Genomic DNA, 20,278 nt, shown 5'->3' with positions numbered 1-20,278 from the left:
GCTATTCTCACCGGTGATTGATATAAATTCATGTGAAAGATAAATTTATAATAAAGATGGTTGTTGGATTACATAGATATTAAGAAATAAAAATAGTGTTAAAGGGTTTCAAAACGTTGTTGTCGACGATGTCTTCGGATCGACAATCGCCACTTGTAAGCAGCTATTGTTATGAAATTTCAATCTTTCAAGTAATAAAAAAAATGATAAAACTATAATTCAGAAAAATAAAATAAAAAGATAAATTTAAAATAATTACATACCACGTCGGTGTTAGACTTCTTTTCAAAATGGAAAATTGGTTATAAATAATCCAAACTATGGCCTATTGGTAAATATCCCTCCCAATTTTACACTTGCCTGCTGGCAGTACCAACTACATATGCAGTTGTTTTAAACCGGCTGCGACTAACGGATGTTAACTCCGTTAGTCTTTTGCTGACGTGGCCATCCGAACTGTCAATAATTAAATTATGTGGACGTCTACGTGGCCTGCTGACTGTGTATAACAGATATGTGTAACATTACGTGGCCGGCTCACTTTATATAACGATTTTTGAACCCTAAAACACTAATTTTGTTCAATTGAAGAACCCTAAAATACGAAATTAATCAATTGAACAACAATCGATAGATGGAAATGAGCTCATCCACCGTGTCTTCATCTCGTGCCAAGAAAAACCCTAAAAGGTTTAAGCTTGATTTCGATGGAAACGTTTACTGCAATCATGATATCCTTGCCATTCCAAGGATTGCTGGGCGTAGAAGTATTCGAATTGGGGATGGGTATTATGGTTGCCCTTTATGGCCGGTACGTACACTTATCTAAGTTTCATGTTTTTATTTACAAATCTAATTAGGTTAATTGATTTTATGAGTAGAATGAAGATTGTAAGTTCTTCATGTGGAAAAAAGAAATTGATGAATTCTTGAAGCAACGTGGAGTATGCAACTGAAATGCAAGAAAATATCAAGAATTTGAAGATATAAAAATAGAGAATTTGAAGTTGCACAATATTATCTTGCAAGAAGAGAACAAAAACCTGAAACAACAGTTGTCAATGAAGTCCAATTGAAAGAATAAATGTGTTTTAGGTTTAGTGGTCTTTCTCATAGCAACGTGGTGGATATTACATGTGTAATGTTAATTATGTTAATGGCAATCAATTGAATCTGTGTTGGTAATGTTATGTATGAAACCTTGTTATGTAATGTTAGTTGTTAATTAAGTAATGGAATGTTTGTTTGTTAATCTTTGTTTTGGAATTTTGATTGTTAGTGTTTGATACATAGTCTTTGATTACTGCACTTGTTGCCCCTTATGACAATTTGACCCCGATTGACCATTATGCCCATATTGACCATTTTACCCCTAGAGACCATCTGTGATCTCTAAACAAGTTGCTGCACATCTTGCCCCTACTGAAAATTTTACCCCTAATGACCATTATGCCCATATTGACCATTTTGACCAACCATATGTTATAAATGAGCATTTGATACATGCTGCAACATATTGACCATTTTTAACAGGCTGATGCAACTTGAGTTGAATGTTGGGGAACTTGAGTTGACTGCAACATATTGACCAACCATATTGATACATGCTGACCATATTGATACATTTTTGACCATTTTTGTTGCACAACAGTCAACTCAACCATTTGATACATGCTGCAACATATTGACCAACCATATTGATACATGCTGACTTATCATATTGATACATTTTGACCATTTTTGTTACACAACAGTCAACTCAACCATTTGATACATGGTGCAACATATTGACCAACCATATTGACCATTTTTAACAGGTGCTGCTGCACATCTTAACAGGCTGTGACCTCTAAACATGCTGCTGCACATGTTGTGACAAATCACAACTGATACATTTTGACCTCTAAACATGCTGTTGCACATGTTGTGACCAATCACAACTGATACATTTTGACCTCTAAACAAGCTGCTGCACATGTTACCTCCCTAATGACCATTTTGCCCCTAATGACAATTTTACCCCTAATGACATTTTGGCCCTAATCATAGGCTGCTGCACATGTTGTGACCAATCACAACTGATACATTTTGATCTCTAAACAAGCTGCTGCACATGTTACCTCCCTAATGACCATTTTGCCCCTAATGACAATTTTGCCCCTAATGACATTTTGGCACTAATCATAGGCTGCTGCACATGTTGTGACCAATCACAACTGATACATTTTAACTTTAATCCCCTTAATGACCATTTTTACCCCTAATGACCATTGTACCCCTAATGACCATTATGCCCATACTGACCATTTTACCCCTATTCACATGTTGCCCATAATGACCATTTTACACCTAATGACCATTATGCCCATACTGACCATTTTACCCCTATTCACATGTTGCCCCTAATGATAATTTTACCCCTAATAACCATTATGCCCCTATTGACCATTTTACCTCCCTAAACAGGCTACTGTCTAAACAACTAACAAACAATCATGAATAGGAGACTGCAAAATACATGAATAAGAGACTGCAAAATACACATACACAATTTCAAAAGTTTCAAACATCAAACAAACAAACAAGTTTACCATCATACATATTGTTTCAAAAGCTAAGTTTAACATCATTCAAAGGTTCAAAAAACATAAGTTTCAAACATCAAACAGTGAAAAAAACATTCAAAGGATCAAGCATCATTCCCTTTGGCCTTCCCTTTGACCTTTGTGAAGCTTGAGTTGACTTCTGTGAAGCTTGAGTTGACTTTTTCTTTGCTTGATAGAACCTTCCGTTTGGCAATTCCCTTGCTCTCTTAGAACCAGATAACTTTTTGGAAGCTTGAGTTGACTGGGAAACTTGAGTTGACTGTTGGGAAACTTGAGTTGACTTTTTAGAATCTTTGTTTGACCTCCCCTTTGGCCTTCCCCTTGATCTTTTAGCACCACCACCATCATCAATGGCTTTGCCCTTAGCCTTATCAGGGCATGTTCTTATGTTGTGCAATGTTGACTTGCAACAGCTACACTTCATCTGAACTCAATGTTTTGTCAAATTTCCTGGCCTCTTTGGATCTTCATGTGGATCTCTTTTTCTGTTATTCTTTGGTCGTCCAGGCATAGCTTTGATTGGAGGTGGGTCAATGGGGTAATCTACAATTGGCCAATACTTTTCACTAGGCAAAGGTGGAATTGTGAATTGGTAAGACTTCAAGTATTTTTCCTTAAGAAAACTTTCATGAGCAAACTCCTCAGAATTCCTTTTCATAAAGCCAGCCAGTGCACATACATGCTTACATGGTATACCAGATAATTCCCACATTTTGCAAGTACAAGTTTTGTTACCTATATCCACTGAAACATCATCCCAATCACTATCTTGAAACACAGTTGGGGATGATGGGTATACTTTACATTTATGGGCCCAACTTTTCTCTTTGTCAAGTTTCTTTTGCACCCTTGGACACACAAAAACATCTTTTTGTAACATTTCAGTGTACCTTGTAGTTAGCCTAGTCATTATTGACACTCTTATATCCTCTAACATGTGAATAATATGTTTGGATCTTGCCTGAACTATGGTTCCATTGAAGGTTTCAGCCATGTTGTTGACTATTACATCACACTTTGTATTAGTGTCAAGAAAACACCTTGAAAAACATTTAGGGTTCTGTTTGACATAAGCTTCAACTGCATCAACTCTAACATATCCTCCATAGAAACATTGTAATCAGCTTCATTATAAGCCCTGCAAGCCCTCCAGTAAACCTCCTTATAATCTTCACCCTTATACTCTTTTTTCCAATTTGCATAAATATGCCTTGCACAATTTCTGTGCTCAGCATTCTTCCACACCAAATTTACAACATTAATCGTCACATTAAAATTGTTAGAAAATATATGTAATTGAGACACAGTTAAGAGAATATATACTTACCTTCTGTTGGTCTGATATAAGTGTCCAACCTCTTCCACCATCTGTGACCTCTAAACATTTACTCAGCTGATTCATAAACCACTCCCAACTGTCATTATTTTCACCTTCAACAACAGCCCATGCTACAGGATACATTTGGTTGTTTGCATCCCTACCTACAGCAGCCAGTAAAATACCTCCTAGAAAGGTTTTAAGGAAACACTCATCTAGACATAACACCTTCCTACAACATGCTAGGAATCCCTTCTTCAAACCATCAAAACACACAAACAACCTGAAAATAAACTCTAATGATCAAGATGAACTTAATAAACTCTAATGAAAATGAGATTGTACCTGAAAAAGTCTCCAGTGATGAAGATGCATCTGAATCCTCCCTAAGGAACCCTGGTGGGGCAGTTAGGAATTCAAATGTTGAACTTGGGTTTGCATTCTTTAAAGCTGCTATATATGATCCAAGTTTACTATAATGGTCCCTCATTGACCCATGAAGCTTCTTATAAGCACTCTTTTTAGCATTATAAGCCATCCATTTATTAATGATCACCTTATACTTTTCTCTAACAGCTGTTTGAATCTCTGCAGCAGGCCCATTAGGTTTTTCCTTGAACATTGGCATAAACTCATTAGCAATGAAGGTAGATGTCAATTGCCTATTCCTTATCATGTTCCTTTGGCAGTTGTGCTTGCCTTTTACTCCTTTAACAATATAGCAACTTTTGCCCTTATGAAATGAACAATACAAATTAAAAGGACACCCTGCCACACACTTGATACGTAATCTCCCACCTCTATTCTTGTTACTGTCAATGATGACTAAATTTCTACCATTTGTCACTGCATATTTCCTAACAGCATCTTTAAAAGCATCCCTAGTAGGGAACCTTATACCAACAACCCACTTGAAATTTTCCCATTCAGTTTGCTGACCTACAACTGGAACATCTTGTTTGTACTTGTTCCCTCTGATGTTATCATCTTCACTCTCTCCAGGTGAGTTAACATCACCATCTGAATCCTCATAGCTGCTGTAAGTTTCTACATATGAGGGCCCTACATCACCAGATTCTTTCAAACCTACATCAACCAATTTACCAGTTTCTTTCAAGCATTCCTCAAGCACCTTATTTTGGGTTGCAACAACCTCTTCACGTACTTGTTTTCTTGCAACAATTGAATCTCTCAGCTCTTCATCATCAGATTCATCATCATCCAAATTAACATTGTAAGACTCATCATCAGAATCATCACAGTCTTCATCTAACTCATCTGAACTACTATCAACTGGTGGTGAAGTGTTTGTAACTGGTGGTAGTTCAATTGGTGGTGAAGTACTGATAATTTGTGGTAGTTGACTAGGTGGTGAAGCTGGAAATACCTGTTTTCTTGCTGTAAGCTTGCTGTACCCCACATGACTCAATGTTGGATGAGAAATGGTTGGCTGGGATTGTGGTTTACTATGCATCGTTGGATGAGTAAAGGGGCTAGTGGGCTGCATAATGGGCTGGGCTTCAGTGTTAGTGGGTTGGGATTGAGTGTTAGTGGGCTGGGATTCAAGGCTACTGGGTTGTGGTTTAGGTTTCCTTAGTTTTTCGGTTTGAACGTATATAACTAACCTTTCATCAGCTCCAAGCAGAGATGCCATCTCGTTTACTACTCCATCACTATTTAAATGTTTTACCCGACCATCACCAGGTATTAAGCAATATAAGAACAAATCCTCCTTCTTTTCATATGAACCATAATCCATTGCATAACCTAGTATCTCAAAATATGAAAGCTTATCAACATCTAACCCTAATGATGTTGTTTTCCCCCCAACATACCTTAATCTAGGAGGATTGACATCAAATTTCACACCAGTCTTGAAGTCGATATTGATTTTATCACCCATTGTTTCAATCGTCTGGCCCTAATGATGTTCAATCGTCGAGCAATTAGGGTTCGTTCTTCGTCTACATAGTATTACCGTTGTTGAGATAGAATTAGGGATTGTATTGAGTTAGGGATTTATATTGAGTTAGGGACTTGTATTTTTATACAGATTGTATAAAGTGAGCCGGCCACGTAATGTTACACATATATGTTATACACAGTCAGCAGGCCACGTAGACGTCCACCTAATTTAATTATTGACAGCTCGAATGGCCACGTCAGCAAAAGACTAACGGAGTTAACATCCGTTAGTCGCGGCCGGTTTAAAACAAATGCATATGTAGTTGGTACTGCCAGCAGGCAAGTGTAAAGTTGGGAGGGATATTTACCAATATGCCATAGTTTGGATTATTTATAACCAATTTTCCTTTCAAAATTAATAAATAAAGGACCTGCTATTATCATTTTCAGATGAAGTATTAATGGCCTTTGAAGAAGACATAACGCGCTGTTGTGGTGATACTACTTTCTTTTAAAGCATGAAATGATGAATATGAATGTAAGATATGAAACAATGAAAATTGTGAGTTAGTTATAAATGGGTTTGAGTGTTAAATTTTGAAGTTAAAAAAATAAATTGTAATTGTAGATTTAAAATTCAAACTTTAAAAGTAGATACATGAATAATGATCTAAATTAGTTTTTAAATGAAGGTTTATTTATGTAAAGAAATTTTAAATAATAATTAACATGATTACCAAAAAGTAGGCCATAAAATTTGGTATGATGTAAATAAATCAGAAAATTATGCTTTGTTAAAAAATAAAATTGGATTGTAAATTTAATGGACAATACTTTGGTGTGTTGGTGATAAAAAAATCTATTAAGATTTGCTAATCCTCCGAAAGTAGGTAACAAATATTTTAACCAAATTCAAATTCAAAGGGTAATGTTTGGTTTAAAAAATAAAATATTTTTTAATATTATATGCAGATTCAATTTGGAGAATTGGGCTACGATAACAATTTTTAGAAAAATACCTTTTGGTACTTGCCTACTTGGGCATGAAATGCCTTAAAAGGCATAGCTCAAGAAAAGGTAATATCAACCAACAACGTCAACGCATGTGATATCCTATTTGATTCGGCTTGACTTGGCTCCCACCATAGTGATTTGTTAATTTCCGCTTTTACACTTTTTCACACCTATATAGAGAGATATGTTTAGTTAGTTAGTTGCACTACATATCAATATATCACAATACATATAAAGAGATGCTCAACATAGAATACAACTAATCAGTTTGATCCATGCTTACTATCTTTAATATATGGAGACAACAAAAAAAATAAAAAAATAAAAAAACAACCATTGTAAATAACTCGTATCAGCTAAATCAAAATATTTCCAAACTACCCTTCAAATTATCTGCCGGTTCCTTTTCCAACTTGAATCCACAAAATGCAGTGAAAATATAATTGTATGCATATCAAATCAAAGCTTATATAGCTATGAATTTATATTTAGGTTGACTTTGAAAAAAGTATTTTCAACTTGACCATTTCAAAAACCCACTTTTGTTGTAGTATGCAACTCATAAGTCATAACTTAGGTATATTAACTCTTATAAAAAAATTTTTTCAACTTGTTGCAATGTTAGTCCTTAACAAAGTGCATTTGTCTTAAAATAAAACTCAAAGTTCATAATTTAATCCTAAAAATCTAAACTCAATTTGCACTTTTTGAAATAATGATATTAGTTGACTAAGTAGTTTGTTTTATGAGATTTGCATAATTTTAGACTTATTTCAATTGCAGAAAAAAATATATAAATTGACAACATCTCAATCCCAATGAGCATGATTAACTCATGATTCAATCGCGATTATATAGATTAAAAAGTAAAAATCAGAAAGTCAAAAACAAATTCACAGAACAAAAGGCCAATCGATCATTGATTTGTTTTACAACTTCATTTGTGGGTGCAAGAACTTTTATTTGTTCATTCGTATGAGATGTAATTTAAATATGAATAATAAATAAAAACCAAAAATTTCTTACAATTAACTATATAACTCATGTTTGAAGTTATATGGCCGGAGTTATTTTTTTGTTATCACGGATCATTTTTCTTATCCGTCGGTTTCCTTACATATATCTAAAAGTAAAGAAAATTAATATAATAGTGATTCTAACAAAATGGCCAATATTAATAAAAAATGTAAATAAATAAAACTAAGCTTACAATTTTTGGTCAATCTTCGTTGTGTAATATGTTGTGTAGAGGCGAAATTCTCATTGGTGATACCTATATTAAAAAAAGCAAAAGATGATAATTTTACCAATTAAATAAACGTTATAATGTAATCAATATCAATGATGAATAATAAGAATTAGAGTTTAGAGAAATATACCATCATTACTATTAGATATAGGTATTGGCAACACAATATTGGTAGATGTGGAAGACATCATAGTAACACCATTGAAGGACATCATCACCTCAAAAACAACAAAAGTCCATAAATATTCATTAAAAATTCTGTAAAAATAAAATAAATTCAAACCTGAATGACGTCTTTGTTTGTTGTTAAGTCATATGGTGTTATGTTCCAAATTTTATCACTGACATTGCCTATCCGAAGAAATATATTGGATAATCTATAAAACAGTTAATCCTAAATTATTTACCAGAGAAGTGATGATAGAATTATTGTAAATAATCTGAATGTTAAATGCGTTAAATTTGTTAATGAAAACTATAAAACAAAGATGAAAAGAAAACTAAAAAACCCAGAAATAAAGTAACGCTAAATGCTTTTAAGGTTAACAGCACATAATTGACCTATTGCAATTGGCGTTCTACCTCTTCCTAATTATAATTTTGCCAAAAAACTAACCGAACACCGTTAAAGAAAAAAGGTAAGAAAGGCAGAAAGCTTACCAGACCCGACAATATCTTGTAATCAAGTGAAACAACATGTAAGTATTTGATATAATATGGACGTATTTATGGTGTGTGAAAATTCTAAAATCAGACCCTATGTGCTATACGGTACGGCCTCAAATGGGTATATTACCGTCTCAAATACTATTAATAGACGTTTTTGGAATACTTCAAATGTCAAGATTCATCACCTGACAGTTCCTGACAGTTCCCGTGTGGAGAGTGTTTGCATTATATTTCTACTTTTGTTCACCAAACTCGTGTGTTACACGGGTTCTAACCTAGTTTGTATTATATATTGAGATGAATGAAAAAGGGATAATTAAGCAGAAAATATAATACTCTATCATGGTATCATATGCCTCCTAAACCCTAGCCGTCCCTCTCAACAAAACTCATGGCTTCCTCCTATCTTCTTCTGATATTAGACAGGCAGCAAGTTATGGCAGCTCAAGGGCATTTTTGGAATACTTCAAATGTCAAGATTCATCACCTGACAGTTCCCGTGCGGAGAGTGTATTATGAAGTTGCAGAACTTCTAATTTTAGAATTTTCACAACATTAATATTTATTTGCTTGTCAAGGTTATACACAAAGATCTCCATAGACAGAAATCAAAGTTGCGAAGATTTATTCATTAGTTTAGTTTTATGTATTACGTTTTCTCATACCCGCCAGAACTAAAGCATACAATTTATTTATAGAGATGTTTACAAACAGAAACAAACATACAAATAACTTTAATACATGTAGCAGAGAGCTAACTAATACAAATGCTCTAATAAAAGCTTATTGTAACAAGACAAGAACTGATGTGTTCTCATACTATATTATGGATTAGTTATCAGTAAATAACTCTAGCTCACAAGATGAATGGAAATGAGGTTGTAAATGATTTGAAATGTGATATATTACGATCATGCACCACCATGAAACATATCATGGGACAAACGAGGGGTAAGAAGGACATCAAGTGGGGTTGTTTTGCTTCCAGTTTGTCCCGGGCTTTCCGTCATATCAATTGGTTCATTTGACGGTTTGTTTATCTCAAATTGTTGAATCACATTGGCTAATGTTAAAGGCAAAACCTTCAGGACAAAGAAAATACCGGGACACATTCTTCTGCCACTACCAAAGGGAAGCAGTTCAAAACTTTTTCCTTTAAGATCAATATCTTTATGGCTTGTCAAGAATCTTTCTGGTCTAAATTCAGAAGGATCTGCCCATATATTTGGATCACGATGGATTTTCCAAATATTTACAAACAAGCGTGTGCCTTTTGGGATGTTGTAGCCACTCACAATGCAATCCTCCATCGACTCACGAGGAATGGAGAGCGGTCCAGCCGGGTGTAAACGCATTGTTTCTTTGACAACGGCATCGAGGTAAACTAAGTTCTTTAAGTCTGACTCCTCCACTAGTCTATCTTTTCCAACATGCTCATCAATTTCATCTTGGACAGCTTTTAATGCGCTTGGGTTATTAAGTAGCAAAGATAAAGCCCATGTCAAAGTCACAGCTGAGGTGTCCGAGCCAGCAACTATTATTCCCTGCACAAATAAAACGACCGTGAATGTTGTTGGACTTAACTATGAGCTACATGGAGTTAGCTTAAGCAAATAAAGTTCCGATAATTAATCAAGGTTAATTAAGTTTACCAAACTTGTGGCTTTGATAACTGTATCATGGTCATAGCCTGGGAAATCCTCTTCGGTGGCATCTTGAAGAGCAGAGATCAGCACATCCATGAAGAGTTGGTCACCTTCTTGTTGTGTTGAGATGGACTCTCTCTCTCGCTTTCGCCTCCTTAGCCATCCATCAACGATGCTGTCAATTTCTTTACCTGTCTTCTTCATTTCTTTCTCGTATCCTCCCAGGTCTAAACCATTTGTAAAGGGAAGGAAATCTGACGCAACAAACGTAGTTAATAACTCAAAGAATTTCTTTACCGCATTTTGAAATCGAACTCCTTCTTCATCACTGTGGTGGAACCTATGCCCTGTGACAATCCTCATAAGAAGGTTAATTACCAAGTTTCCAAACCATTGTTGCATGTCCACCTTTATCATATCTGAACCTACACTGTCTTTGTTCGTACGCCACATCTCGTAGATATCTTTCGTGGATTCTCTAATTTCTGAAACTCGAGTGTGTCCAAGCATCTCAACTCGTCTTTGAGAGAGAGCCTCAAGCGTAATGATTTTGCGAGCTTGTCGCCAGTAAGGACCATACGGAGAAAAGGGGAACGAGGCATAGTTAAAGGCAATGAGCTCTATTGCCTTTGATTTTGGTCGAGTTGCAAAGGCCTTGTCGTTTGTAGTAAGGCACTCTTTAGCTACCGCCCCGCTGCTCACAACCAAAGCTTGGTGAACACCAAGCTTGATGGTAAAGATAGGGCCATACTTATCTGCCATGTCACCTAAAACATGTTGAGGTATACGGGATCCACCGAGAAGGTGTAAGTGTCCGATTACAGGCCATGCGCCCTTTGCTTGAGGTGCCGCAGGGTTCTTCACGATGTTTGCCTTCTTTCCCCTAAAGACCTGAAGCAGAAAAGCTATTATAAAAACAACAAGAATGGATGTTAATGTTGTTGAAAATGAGAGAGTATGGAACTCCATGTCTTCTCTATGCAAAGAGAAGTATGCGAGTGATTGCACAATTGATAGTGGCCCTAAACATGAGTATATATAGCTAATCGAGAGGTGGTAAGTCTTGCATTATATTATATTATATTATATTTATAAGTCTTTGAAGAATTCCTGATCTATAAATACGTGTTTGAAAATAGGTTGCTATATGAAAAGTAATAACTAACGTATGCCATGACATACGCTAATTACCAAAGCAAATGAACGCTTAGTTTCGATGATTGCTCACAAACGGGTAAGACGGATATATAGTTACCCAGGTAAATGAACGTTAAGTTATCTGTTAACTTTTGTATGACACATTTAACTAATAAGTAAAAATAGATTCACTGTATTACCAACTAGAGATGATGGATTGCCAGCAACAAACACGATTTCCATGCTAGCTGGTGACTGGTGTAGTGGTGTTTGAAATAATTTAATTTGATCAACCTAAATATTATTAGTAACATCTGTCAAGTCATTTAAAAACCTAACAGACCTAGTAACTATTATTTTGAGAATTCATCCTAATGGGCCGGCAGGGTATTATGAATTCTATACCCATATCCAGTTGTAAATTTCATTCCCATACCCTACTCGTTACTCCTCGTGTATGTGTCGGGTAATTACACGTCAAGTATCGGGTATATCCACGGGTATTAGGTATACCCGTTAATTTGTTTAAAAATGTTTCATCTAGGAAATCCAATTCAGTATATTTTGATTTACATCCTAATTATTGTATATATATTTCATTTATATATGAACTATTACAAATTAAAATATATAACATTACGTACATATAAATGTTATCATAAATAAATAATAGTACTTTAATTATTATATATCTTTATGCATAAATTAACTTAACATACAAAATATAAATAATATATTTTAAATACATATCTTAAATACAAATTTTTTCCCTGTATAATGAACCTACAAAAATGAAGTATTATTAATCAGACAAAAGTTAAAGAAAAATAAAATTACCAATTAAAAAAATCGGGTTTATAATTCGATTGGGGTATATACTATGTGTTTTCAGGTAATCGGGTCGGGTATCACAAAATCTCATACCCGGCCCAATACCCGTCGGACTTCCGGTATACCCGTCCCGGATGCTTTGGGTTTCGGATATACCCGTCGACAGTCTTGGGTATCCGATTTGATAAGCTCCTAATAATATATTTCAACGGTCATCTACATATTTTGAAGTTGAAGTCATGTAATATTAATAACGAGTAATAGATAATACTTTTCAACGGTTAGAAACTAATAATAGATCGATACTAATTTTCAACGGGTGTGGTGCATTGAACAAAAGACTTTCTATGAGCTAGAACTTATGTGTACACTTAGCGGGTTAATTGTGACCGGAATGTCAATCATGGAAAAGGTAAACGGGTCAAACGTATAAGTTTTTGCTGACTGTTGAATCGATCATGTGGCTCAAAACGATTTGTATAACTGATTTCCAGCAAAATGTGTTGGTTGAACGTTGTTACGAATCACAAAGCCTGAGTTAAATTAGATTACAGATTAATGTTGGTCACTATGAACTATTTTGTTTTAAGATTTTACAGTTTTAAATATATAGGTTAAATGATAATTATTAAATGACTATATATTTATAAAACATGTCTTATTTGTCAAAATTAAATAAAAAGCAACCTTAACTCCATAAGGCACATAGTCGGCCCAGGGTCGGAATATTGTGGATTGCAGTAAACACAGGGCATACATAATTAATTGCGAGGTGGTAATTCTTGTATTATATTATAACGTTTTATGAATTACTCCATCCATAAGTTTTTGAAATGGTTACCTAAGAAGAAAAAACGTGTATGATTTCATCAATTATCTAGATATTGTTGACTTTATATTCAACTTCAAAAATCAACAGACGATACCTTTCAATGACCGCTCGGAAAAAGAAAAAGAAATAAATATATATTTCAATGGCTTGTATTTAACGTGTGCCACACACTTACCTTAAGCTAAAGACCTTTGATAATGTTTATTTATGCAAGAAATGCAAAGTTAAATAACCAAGCAGTAGAATAACTAAGCACCAAAGGCCTTGGTTTTTTAACTGAGATTTATTTTATCAATAATCAAACCGTTACAAGTACTTAGGAGCTAGCTAGAAGCATACCACTCTTATTACTAAATCAGATTAATGATATCTACATTTTACCTATACTATTAAAACAAGAAAATTCAATTTATTTAACTACCCTCCACATTTAACTAAACAAGTTTTCATTTTTACAATTTCCCTTTCATAAATGATAAAATGAAAAATATGTTTTTGGTGAGAATCAAACTCACTACTTTGCTTTTTAAAATGTTTGTGGCTTAGCAACTATGATGAATTGATGTTAGCATTTTCTTTTTCTTAATTGGAATAGATTCACAACCTTCCATTTTGACTTCTTTTAAAATACAAATACAACTTATTCTAACTAATCTATGTATTTTAGGAAATTATTTATATCTTATTAATACATAAGATATGTTATTATGTATATTATTAAATTTATCTTTGTTGTTTATTTTTTTAATCACTCGTGTATCACACGTACTTTATCATAGTTTAAAATATATGCTCACTTTTGCTGAGATAGTATTGCCTTGCTTTTTAATCAAACCAGTAGGAAACTCGTGCGTTGTGACGAGGACCAAACATGTCGTGGAAAAAACTTTACTCTTAATTTCACAACTACATAATTAAATCAAGTAACAACCCTTAGAATGATCCATTAAGATGCTACACTTAAATAATGTGGACCAATGAAGTCATCGAACTATTCAAGCGTTTGAAACTTAGTGTCACACGATAGATGTAAAAAAACAAATATATATATATATATAATGTCTTTTCGTACATTATGTACGTGACCTTCCAGAGCGTTGGATTACAAAACACACGGTGAAAGTTTCGTAAATAACCCAAACTAGTTTATGATGAAATTCATCGATTACAAATCCATTATGAATCCAAATTCTGAACTCCTTGCTATATCTCATCCAATTTCTAAACCCTTGTCAAAGCTTGAAATCTCTAAAGTCAAAAATCAAAATAGAACGCCGTCGAACATCAAGAATCTTCAAAACTGATCAAAAACTGATGATTTAATCAACCGAATTGATGTGTAGAAGGATATAGATTAATCAACCGATTAGGAAATTGCATAATAGTACACTCAGTTTGTAACAACTCTGGTTTTTCATTTACATATCACCCGACCCGTTTTCGTTTTTCGGATAAAGGTTAATCAACAATCCATCGCTTTTATCGAGCTGATATTATTTTTATTATTATCGTTATTATATTTAATTAACTTTCGAATATTACTTTGGCAAATTTGACAAATATTCAATTTACACCCAAAACTTTAGTTTTAACCCTTTTTTTATCCACTTTAGAACTTAAGGGGCTAAATTGCAAATTCTGCATAAATATTATAATAAACCCTTAACCCATTATCCGGATCAGTGACCTGTAGCCCAGAAACCCGTTTCAAACCCAACTCGCGATCCATTATCATTTCTTGGAGCTTAATCTTCGTTCTATTTTAGGAATTGATCTGCCCACATTGACCACCATGCCTAAACGATCTTGTTGACATCATTAATTTGGTAAACGCAATCATCGGGATATAAATTTATAAAATTAACAAAACCCATTATATTTCAGAAGTAACAATATAACTACAGATCCATATAACCCAATTAACCTCGGCTGCACCTTCATCATGACCCATCGATCAAAACCCCTAACCTTAATTGTATTATGCATTCCCGTATCTTGTTGTTTTGTTCTTCGTGTGCCGTCAACTGCCGTCCACCGTTCTCCATCCAACCAGCGGCTTATGAGGTAATTAAAGTTTTCTTCGAGATCGGTTTTAATCGTGTATCATTTTCCCTAACATCAATTACTTAAGCATTGAACGAATTACTCGATTTCAGATTTTAGGGTTTATAAGATTTGGGGTTTCAGTTCGTGTATGGTTATAAAATATTGTTTACAGTTTTTACTCAACGAACAGCTTGGCTCATTTGATTGCGTGTGGACGTTCATGTACTGAGCCGGCCAGGGGCGTAGGTTCGAGCCTTGGCCAGCCTAGTTTTTGGGTATTTTTATTTTTGTAATAGTTAAAAGGATTTTAATCATTTATAAACATAATTTAATTAATATTAAATAAATGATATTTTTATCAAACCGACATCACCAAGATACGTTTTCATGTCCTTATATCTCATTAGAAGTCTTCGTTATTGTATATACGTATGTATATATATATGATGTAGGTATTGGATCATTTCAAAAGTTTTTTTATAGCGAGAAGTGCGAGAAGTGAATGTGTAACTCTATTAATCCCTAATTTCACTCCCTTTCTTATGTGTAGGTGCGTTGTGTAGGTGCATATGTATGTGTGTAGGTACGTATGTTTGTATATGTGTATGTATGTTTGTATGTGTGTAGGTACATAGGTTTGAATGTGGCTCGGTACATTTATATGTTTGTAGGTTGGTTTGAAAGTGTAATTAAGACATAAATACAACCAACCTACATATATGTATGTAACATAATATGAAAGGGAGTGAAATTATGGATTAATAGAGTTATACATTCATTTCTCACACTTCTCGCTGTAATATCACTTCTCGCAAGATCCATCCCCATATGATGTATGTATGTATTACCATTAAATCTTAATAATAATAAACTTTATTGTATTAAAACTCGACACTTTTAACCCACACTTTCTTACGTTGAGCATATTTATAAACTTATATTTATTTTATATAAACTAAACATATTAAACTGATTTTCCTTAAAAGATTTAAGACAAAATATTTATATCATTCTACACATTATTATAACTATTTTGTTCATTTATTTATTATTTAGATATCATTATTATTATTATAAGAATGTCTCAAATTTTATTTAATTAAATTATTTTATTTAATTTGTTCATTTAATCATTTATCTATTTAGATTTTGTTATTTTAAGCATATCTGGTATTAATTAAATTATTTAAGTATTGAATTATATATTATATCATGGGTAATTGTTGGGAAATATATAATTAATAAGACTATCAATAACAACGATCGCAGAGATTAATCGATCAATCGTTAATCATTCTAATCCCGAACATAACTTAATCACATCAAAATCTTAATTCCTTAAATCATGTTATATATCTTATGATTAATTTGATATTATATTATTTAACTAGGAATCCTTGACGGTATATCCTGAAGGGTTCATCTCTCTCACATCATCACTTGTTTTTCGTTCATCCGATCAGGTGAGTAATTACTCCCCCTTTTTACTTATTTTTAACATTTTGGGGACATATGCGTATCGTATCATATTTACGTATTATCTATTATTCAAACCGCAGCTGTTTAAACCTTGTGTGTATATCAGTTTATGCCTAACTTGCTATTTGCTTACTTGCTTTATTTGAACCGCATTAGGAGAGGTCCAACATATTCTCAGTCTAGTATGATCATACGACCGTCGTAGTGGCCGGCGTCCGACGCGTTGACAATGGTTTTACCGACACCTCATTTTTGGTAACCAATATCCATTCGCATGGCAACGGTTTAGCCCTTTCTTTATGGTTGATTGTTTGTGTATGTGCTATGGTTTAACTGTTTATCTCACAGGAACAATTTGCATTTTTCTTTTTATATTATATATACTATTACTGTTGTGTCTTAAACTGGAGTTTTACTCACTCAACATGTGTTGTTGACAAAAAATATATTTTATACGCATTTGCAGGTTATCAGCTTGGTTGTTTAGCAAGATGAAGATCACGTATAGATGTCTTTTAGGATGCAAACTTAATTAATAGTTGTAGTTTCTTTATACTTGATGTACTTAGTTGTAATTGTTTCATTTATATAAATTAAATAGATATTGTCATTTAAATAATGTTGCATGATAGTAACCTTTGAAAAGCTGTGAGCAATCAGTTCGCCCCGGCATTTCCGCCGTAGGTTGGGGTGTGACACAGTTCAGCTCTGATTAGGGTTCAAAATATTACATTTAAATGTTCTGAACAAAGCTGAAGAAACTATGTACATTTAAACGTTCTAACCAAAACGAACACCTTTAAACGTTCAAGTTTAGAAGTTCAGAACAACGATCCAATAACTTAATAACAAAAAGTTAAGAAGCTCAGAACAAAAAGTTTAGAAATTGAGAACAAAAAGTTTAGAAGTTCAAAACAAAAATCCATGAACTTTAGAAAAGAAAGTTAAGAAGTCCAGAACAAAAAGGTTAGAAGTTCAGAACAAAATGTTTAGAAGTTTAAAACAAAAATCCAAGAACTTCCGAAAAAAAAGTTAGGAAGTTCAGAACAAAAAGTTTAAAAGTTCAGAACAAAATTTTAACACACGGATGAAAAACTTTAAACACTCTAAACAAACCATTAAACCATCAGAAGCTCAGATATGAAATTAAACTATCTATAACATGAAATTGAACGTTAATATCACATCATATAATCTCGTGATCATCAAGAAATCATCAATTTACCATCGACTTAATCATTGATTTCATCATATGAACAAATCTGGAACGTATTTGAAGTTCTGCAAATGGCTTATTTCAATTCAATTGAAGTGGTGTCTGCAAATGGCGTCGGTGACGATAGTTGAATCGGCGTAACGGTTAATTAGGATGGAAACGAATTGAAATAATTTACAAATTTGGCACCGCGTGATTTTTGAAACCAAGGGTTAAGGGTGTCGCGTATGTAATGCACAATAAGAGATTATTGTATTGGATCCTTTATCTTTAATACTATCAAGTAACAACCTTTAGAATGATCCATTAAGATGCTACACTTAAATAACGTGGACCAACGAAGTCATCGAACTATTCATGCATTTGAAACTTAGTATCACATGATATATGTAAAACACACACACACACACACATATATATATACATACATATATGTGACACCCTGCATTTTCACGTTAACTTTGTTAACCCAAACTTTGTTATCTTACACGTCATGCATAACATTTACACGAGTCAATAACATGTCACACACATTATTTCATCAGTACGCGTTGGTAATTAATGTCGAATCAGATATGTTTAAATAATTCGGATACAATTGTTATTTGTTAGACGATTTTATGTGCTACACTTAGTATTTTATGCTCTCTTAACATGCTATTAGTTATTTAATAAAAATAGTACATAAAGAATATGTTTACAATATTATATATGTGAAATTACATGCTAAATGATTATGTGTTTAGTTCATAGTTTGCTTCATGAAATTGTGACCGACTGCGCGTAATTTGTATGTTTTCAGCTTCTATAAAATAGTTTTTACAATTATATCAAAGAGTCTTTATTTTTATTAGTTTGAGTTATTATTTTATTCATAATGATTCGTTATAACCCGACTTGGTGTTACATTTGCTCGTTTATGTCAAAACTCGTTTAATAAGGGACTATTCTTGTAAATGTTGATTAAAACAATAATAAAATAAAAACCCCCAACCCTAATTCCCCCCAAACCATCGATCTACAGCTGCTCACTCTCTCTCACGATTCCAAACCACCAACAAACCCTAATAATGTTCAATTGAACCTCAATTCTTGCAATTGGTGGTGTCTTTGATTGATTCTTATCATTCCTAATGCTAGTTGGTAAGTTTTATGTGTCAATTTTATGTTTTGATGAGTTCTTCATAAACCCTAGATGTTAAATCTCTGTAATTTTGATGATTATGATGTTAATTGATTAATTAGAATCCTAGATATGACATAAACATGTTAGGGTTTGAGTTTTGATGATAACAGTTTGCTGACAGATTCGTTCTCGTTTATTGATTGGTTTGTAACTTGATGTTAAACGATGATTATTGATCGATTCTTTATTCTAGAATATAGTATTCTGAGTATAGTTTCCATAAAGGTAAATTTTGTAATATTTTGACAAGTCTTGAATAGTTTTTATGATTTTACAAAAACATGTGTCAAAGCTGATGCGGGGATTCAAATTCTGGCATGTTTTCCCGACATCATTACTTGAGATTAACAAAGCCAAATGAGTTGGTTCCACTTCTGGAACTTAGAATTATGAGTCTAAAAGACAACTCGATTGGCCTTGCACAATTTGGATAAATGAGTTGAGAGAACCATGAAACAACTTTTTGTTGCGCAATCTGCTGAACTGTTTGTACCTATTTGCAATAATTGAATTATTGTGAGTTTTGTATGCATGATAAAATATACTAAAAAAATTGCTTGAGAAACCTACTTCTTATATGCTACTGTGGTAAATTTTTTACAATTTATCCTTAAGTTTTACTTATTGAATAAAATCTGTTTATACATGCCATAATCTGTCTCGTGAACTGAATGATCATAAGTTGAGTTGTATGATGAATATTTGGTTTATTTGCCATGATATGATGTGTGAATACATGTTAAGACTTTTTTGTACAGTTTACATTACTTATTATCACCAAAGAGTCATCGTGTCAAGTTTTGTTTGTGTGTGAGCCCATACTTGGGTTTAAGAGTCATGTGTTGTTGAACACGTTCTCATAACTTAAACACTTGTACTAGGTAACGGTTAGCGAGTCAAGTGCATCTTTTTGGCTTTGAGAAAAGTCTATTACACGCGACACCAGATGAGTTCATGCTTTTTCCTAATTGTTTTCTGGAGAGAAAACACAAAACTATTTTTGTATACTTGTTTTCTATAAAGAAAACACCAAGCATTTTCCTTACTTGTTTTCTGGATTGAAAACACTAAACTATTTTCGTGTACATGTTTTCTAGATTGAAAACACTAAACTATTTTCGTATACATGTTTTTTGGATTGAAA

At 33.5% G+C, this 20,278-nt stretch overlaps 2 protein-coding genes across 2 annotated transcripts; both read right to left on the bottom strand.

Annotated features, from left to right (window-relative positions):
- Nucleotides 1–3,036: 3,036 nt before the first annotated feature.
- LOC143531979 (uncharacterized) lies at nt 3,037–3,600 on the bottom strand. Its single transcript, XM_077027148.1, has one exon. It carries the CDS (start codon nt 3,598–3,600, stop codon nt 3,037–3,039), a length of 564 nt encoding a protein of 187 aa, XP_076883263.1.
- Nucleotides 3,601–9,507: 5,907 nt separating this feature from the next.
- LOC143532009 (strychnine-10-hydroxylase-like) lies at nt 9,508–11,540 on the bottom strand. Its single transcript, XM_077027170.1, has 2 exons — nt 10,414–11,540; nt 9,508–10,305 (listed from the first exon to the last, which is right to left on the bottom strand). The coding sequence occupies exons 1-2, from the start codon at nt 11,374–11,376 to the stop codon at nt 9,673–9,675; spliced, it is 1,596 nt and encodes a 531-aa protein (XP_076883285.1). The 5' UTR covers nt 11,377–11,540; the 3' UTR covers nt 9,508–9,672.
- Nucleotides 11,541–20,278: the final 8,738 nt, after the last annotated feature.

Source organism: Bidens hawaiensis, unplaced genomic scaffold (genome assembly GCF_021521415.1).
Source record: "Bidens hawaiensis isolate Kalapana, Puna unplaced genomic scaffold, B.hawaiensis_p1.1 tig00009327_1, whole genome shotgun sequence".
Taxonomy (NCBI): domain Eukaryota; kingdom Viridiplantae; phylum Streptophyta; class Magnoliopsida; order Asterales; family Asteraceae; genus Bidens; species Bidens hawaiensis.
The sequence above is the reverse complement of the archived record's forward strand: the minus strand, read 5'-3'. Positions and strand labels throughout refer to the sequence as shown.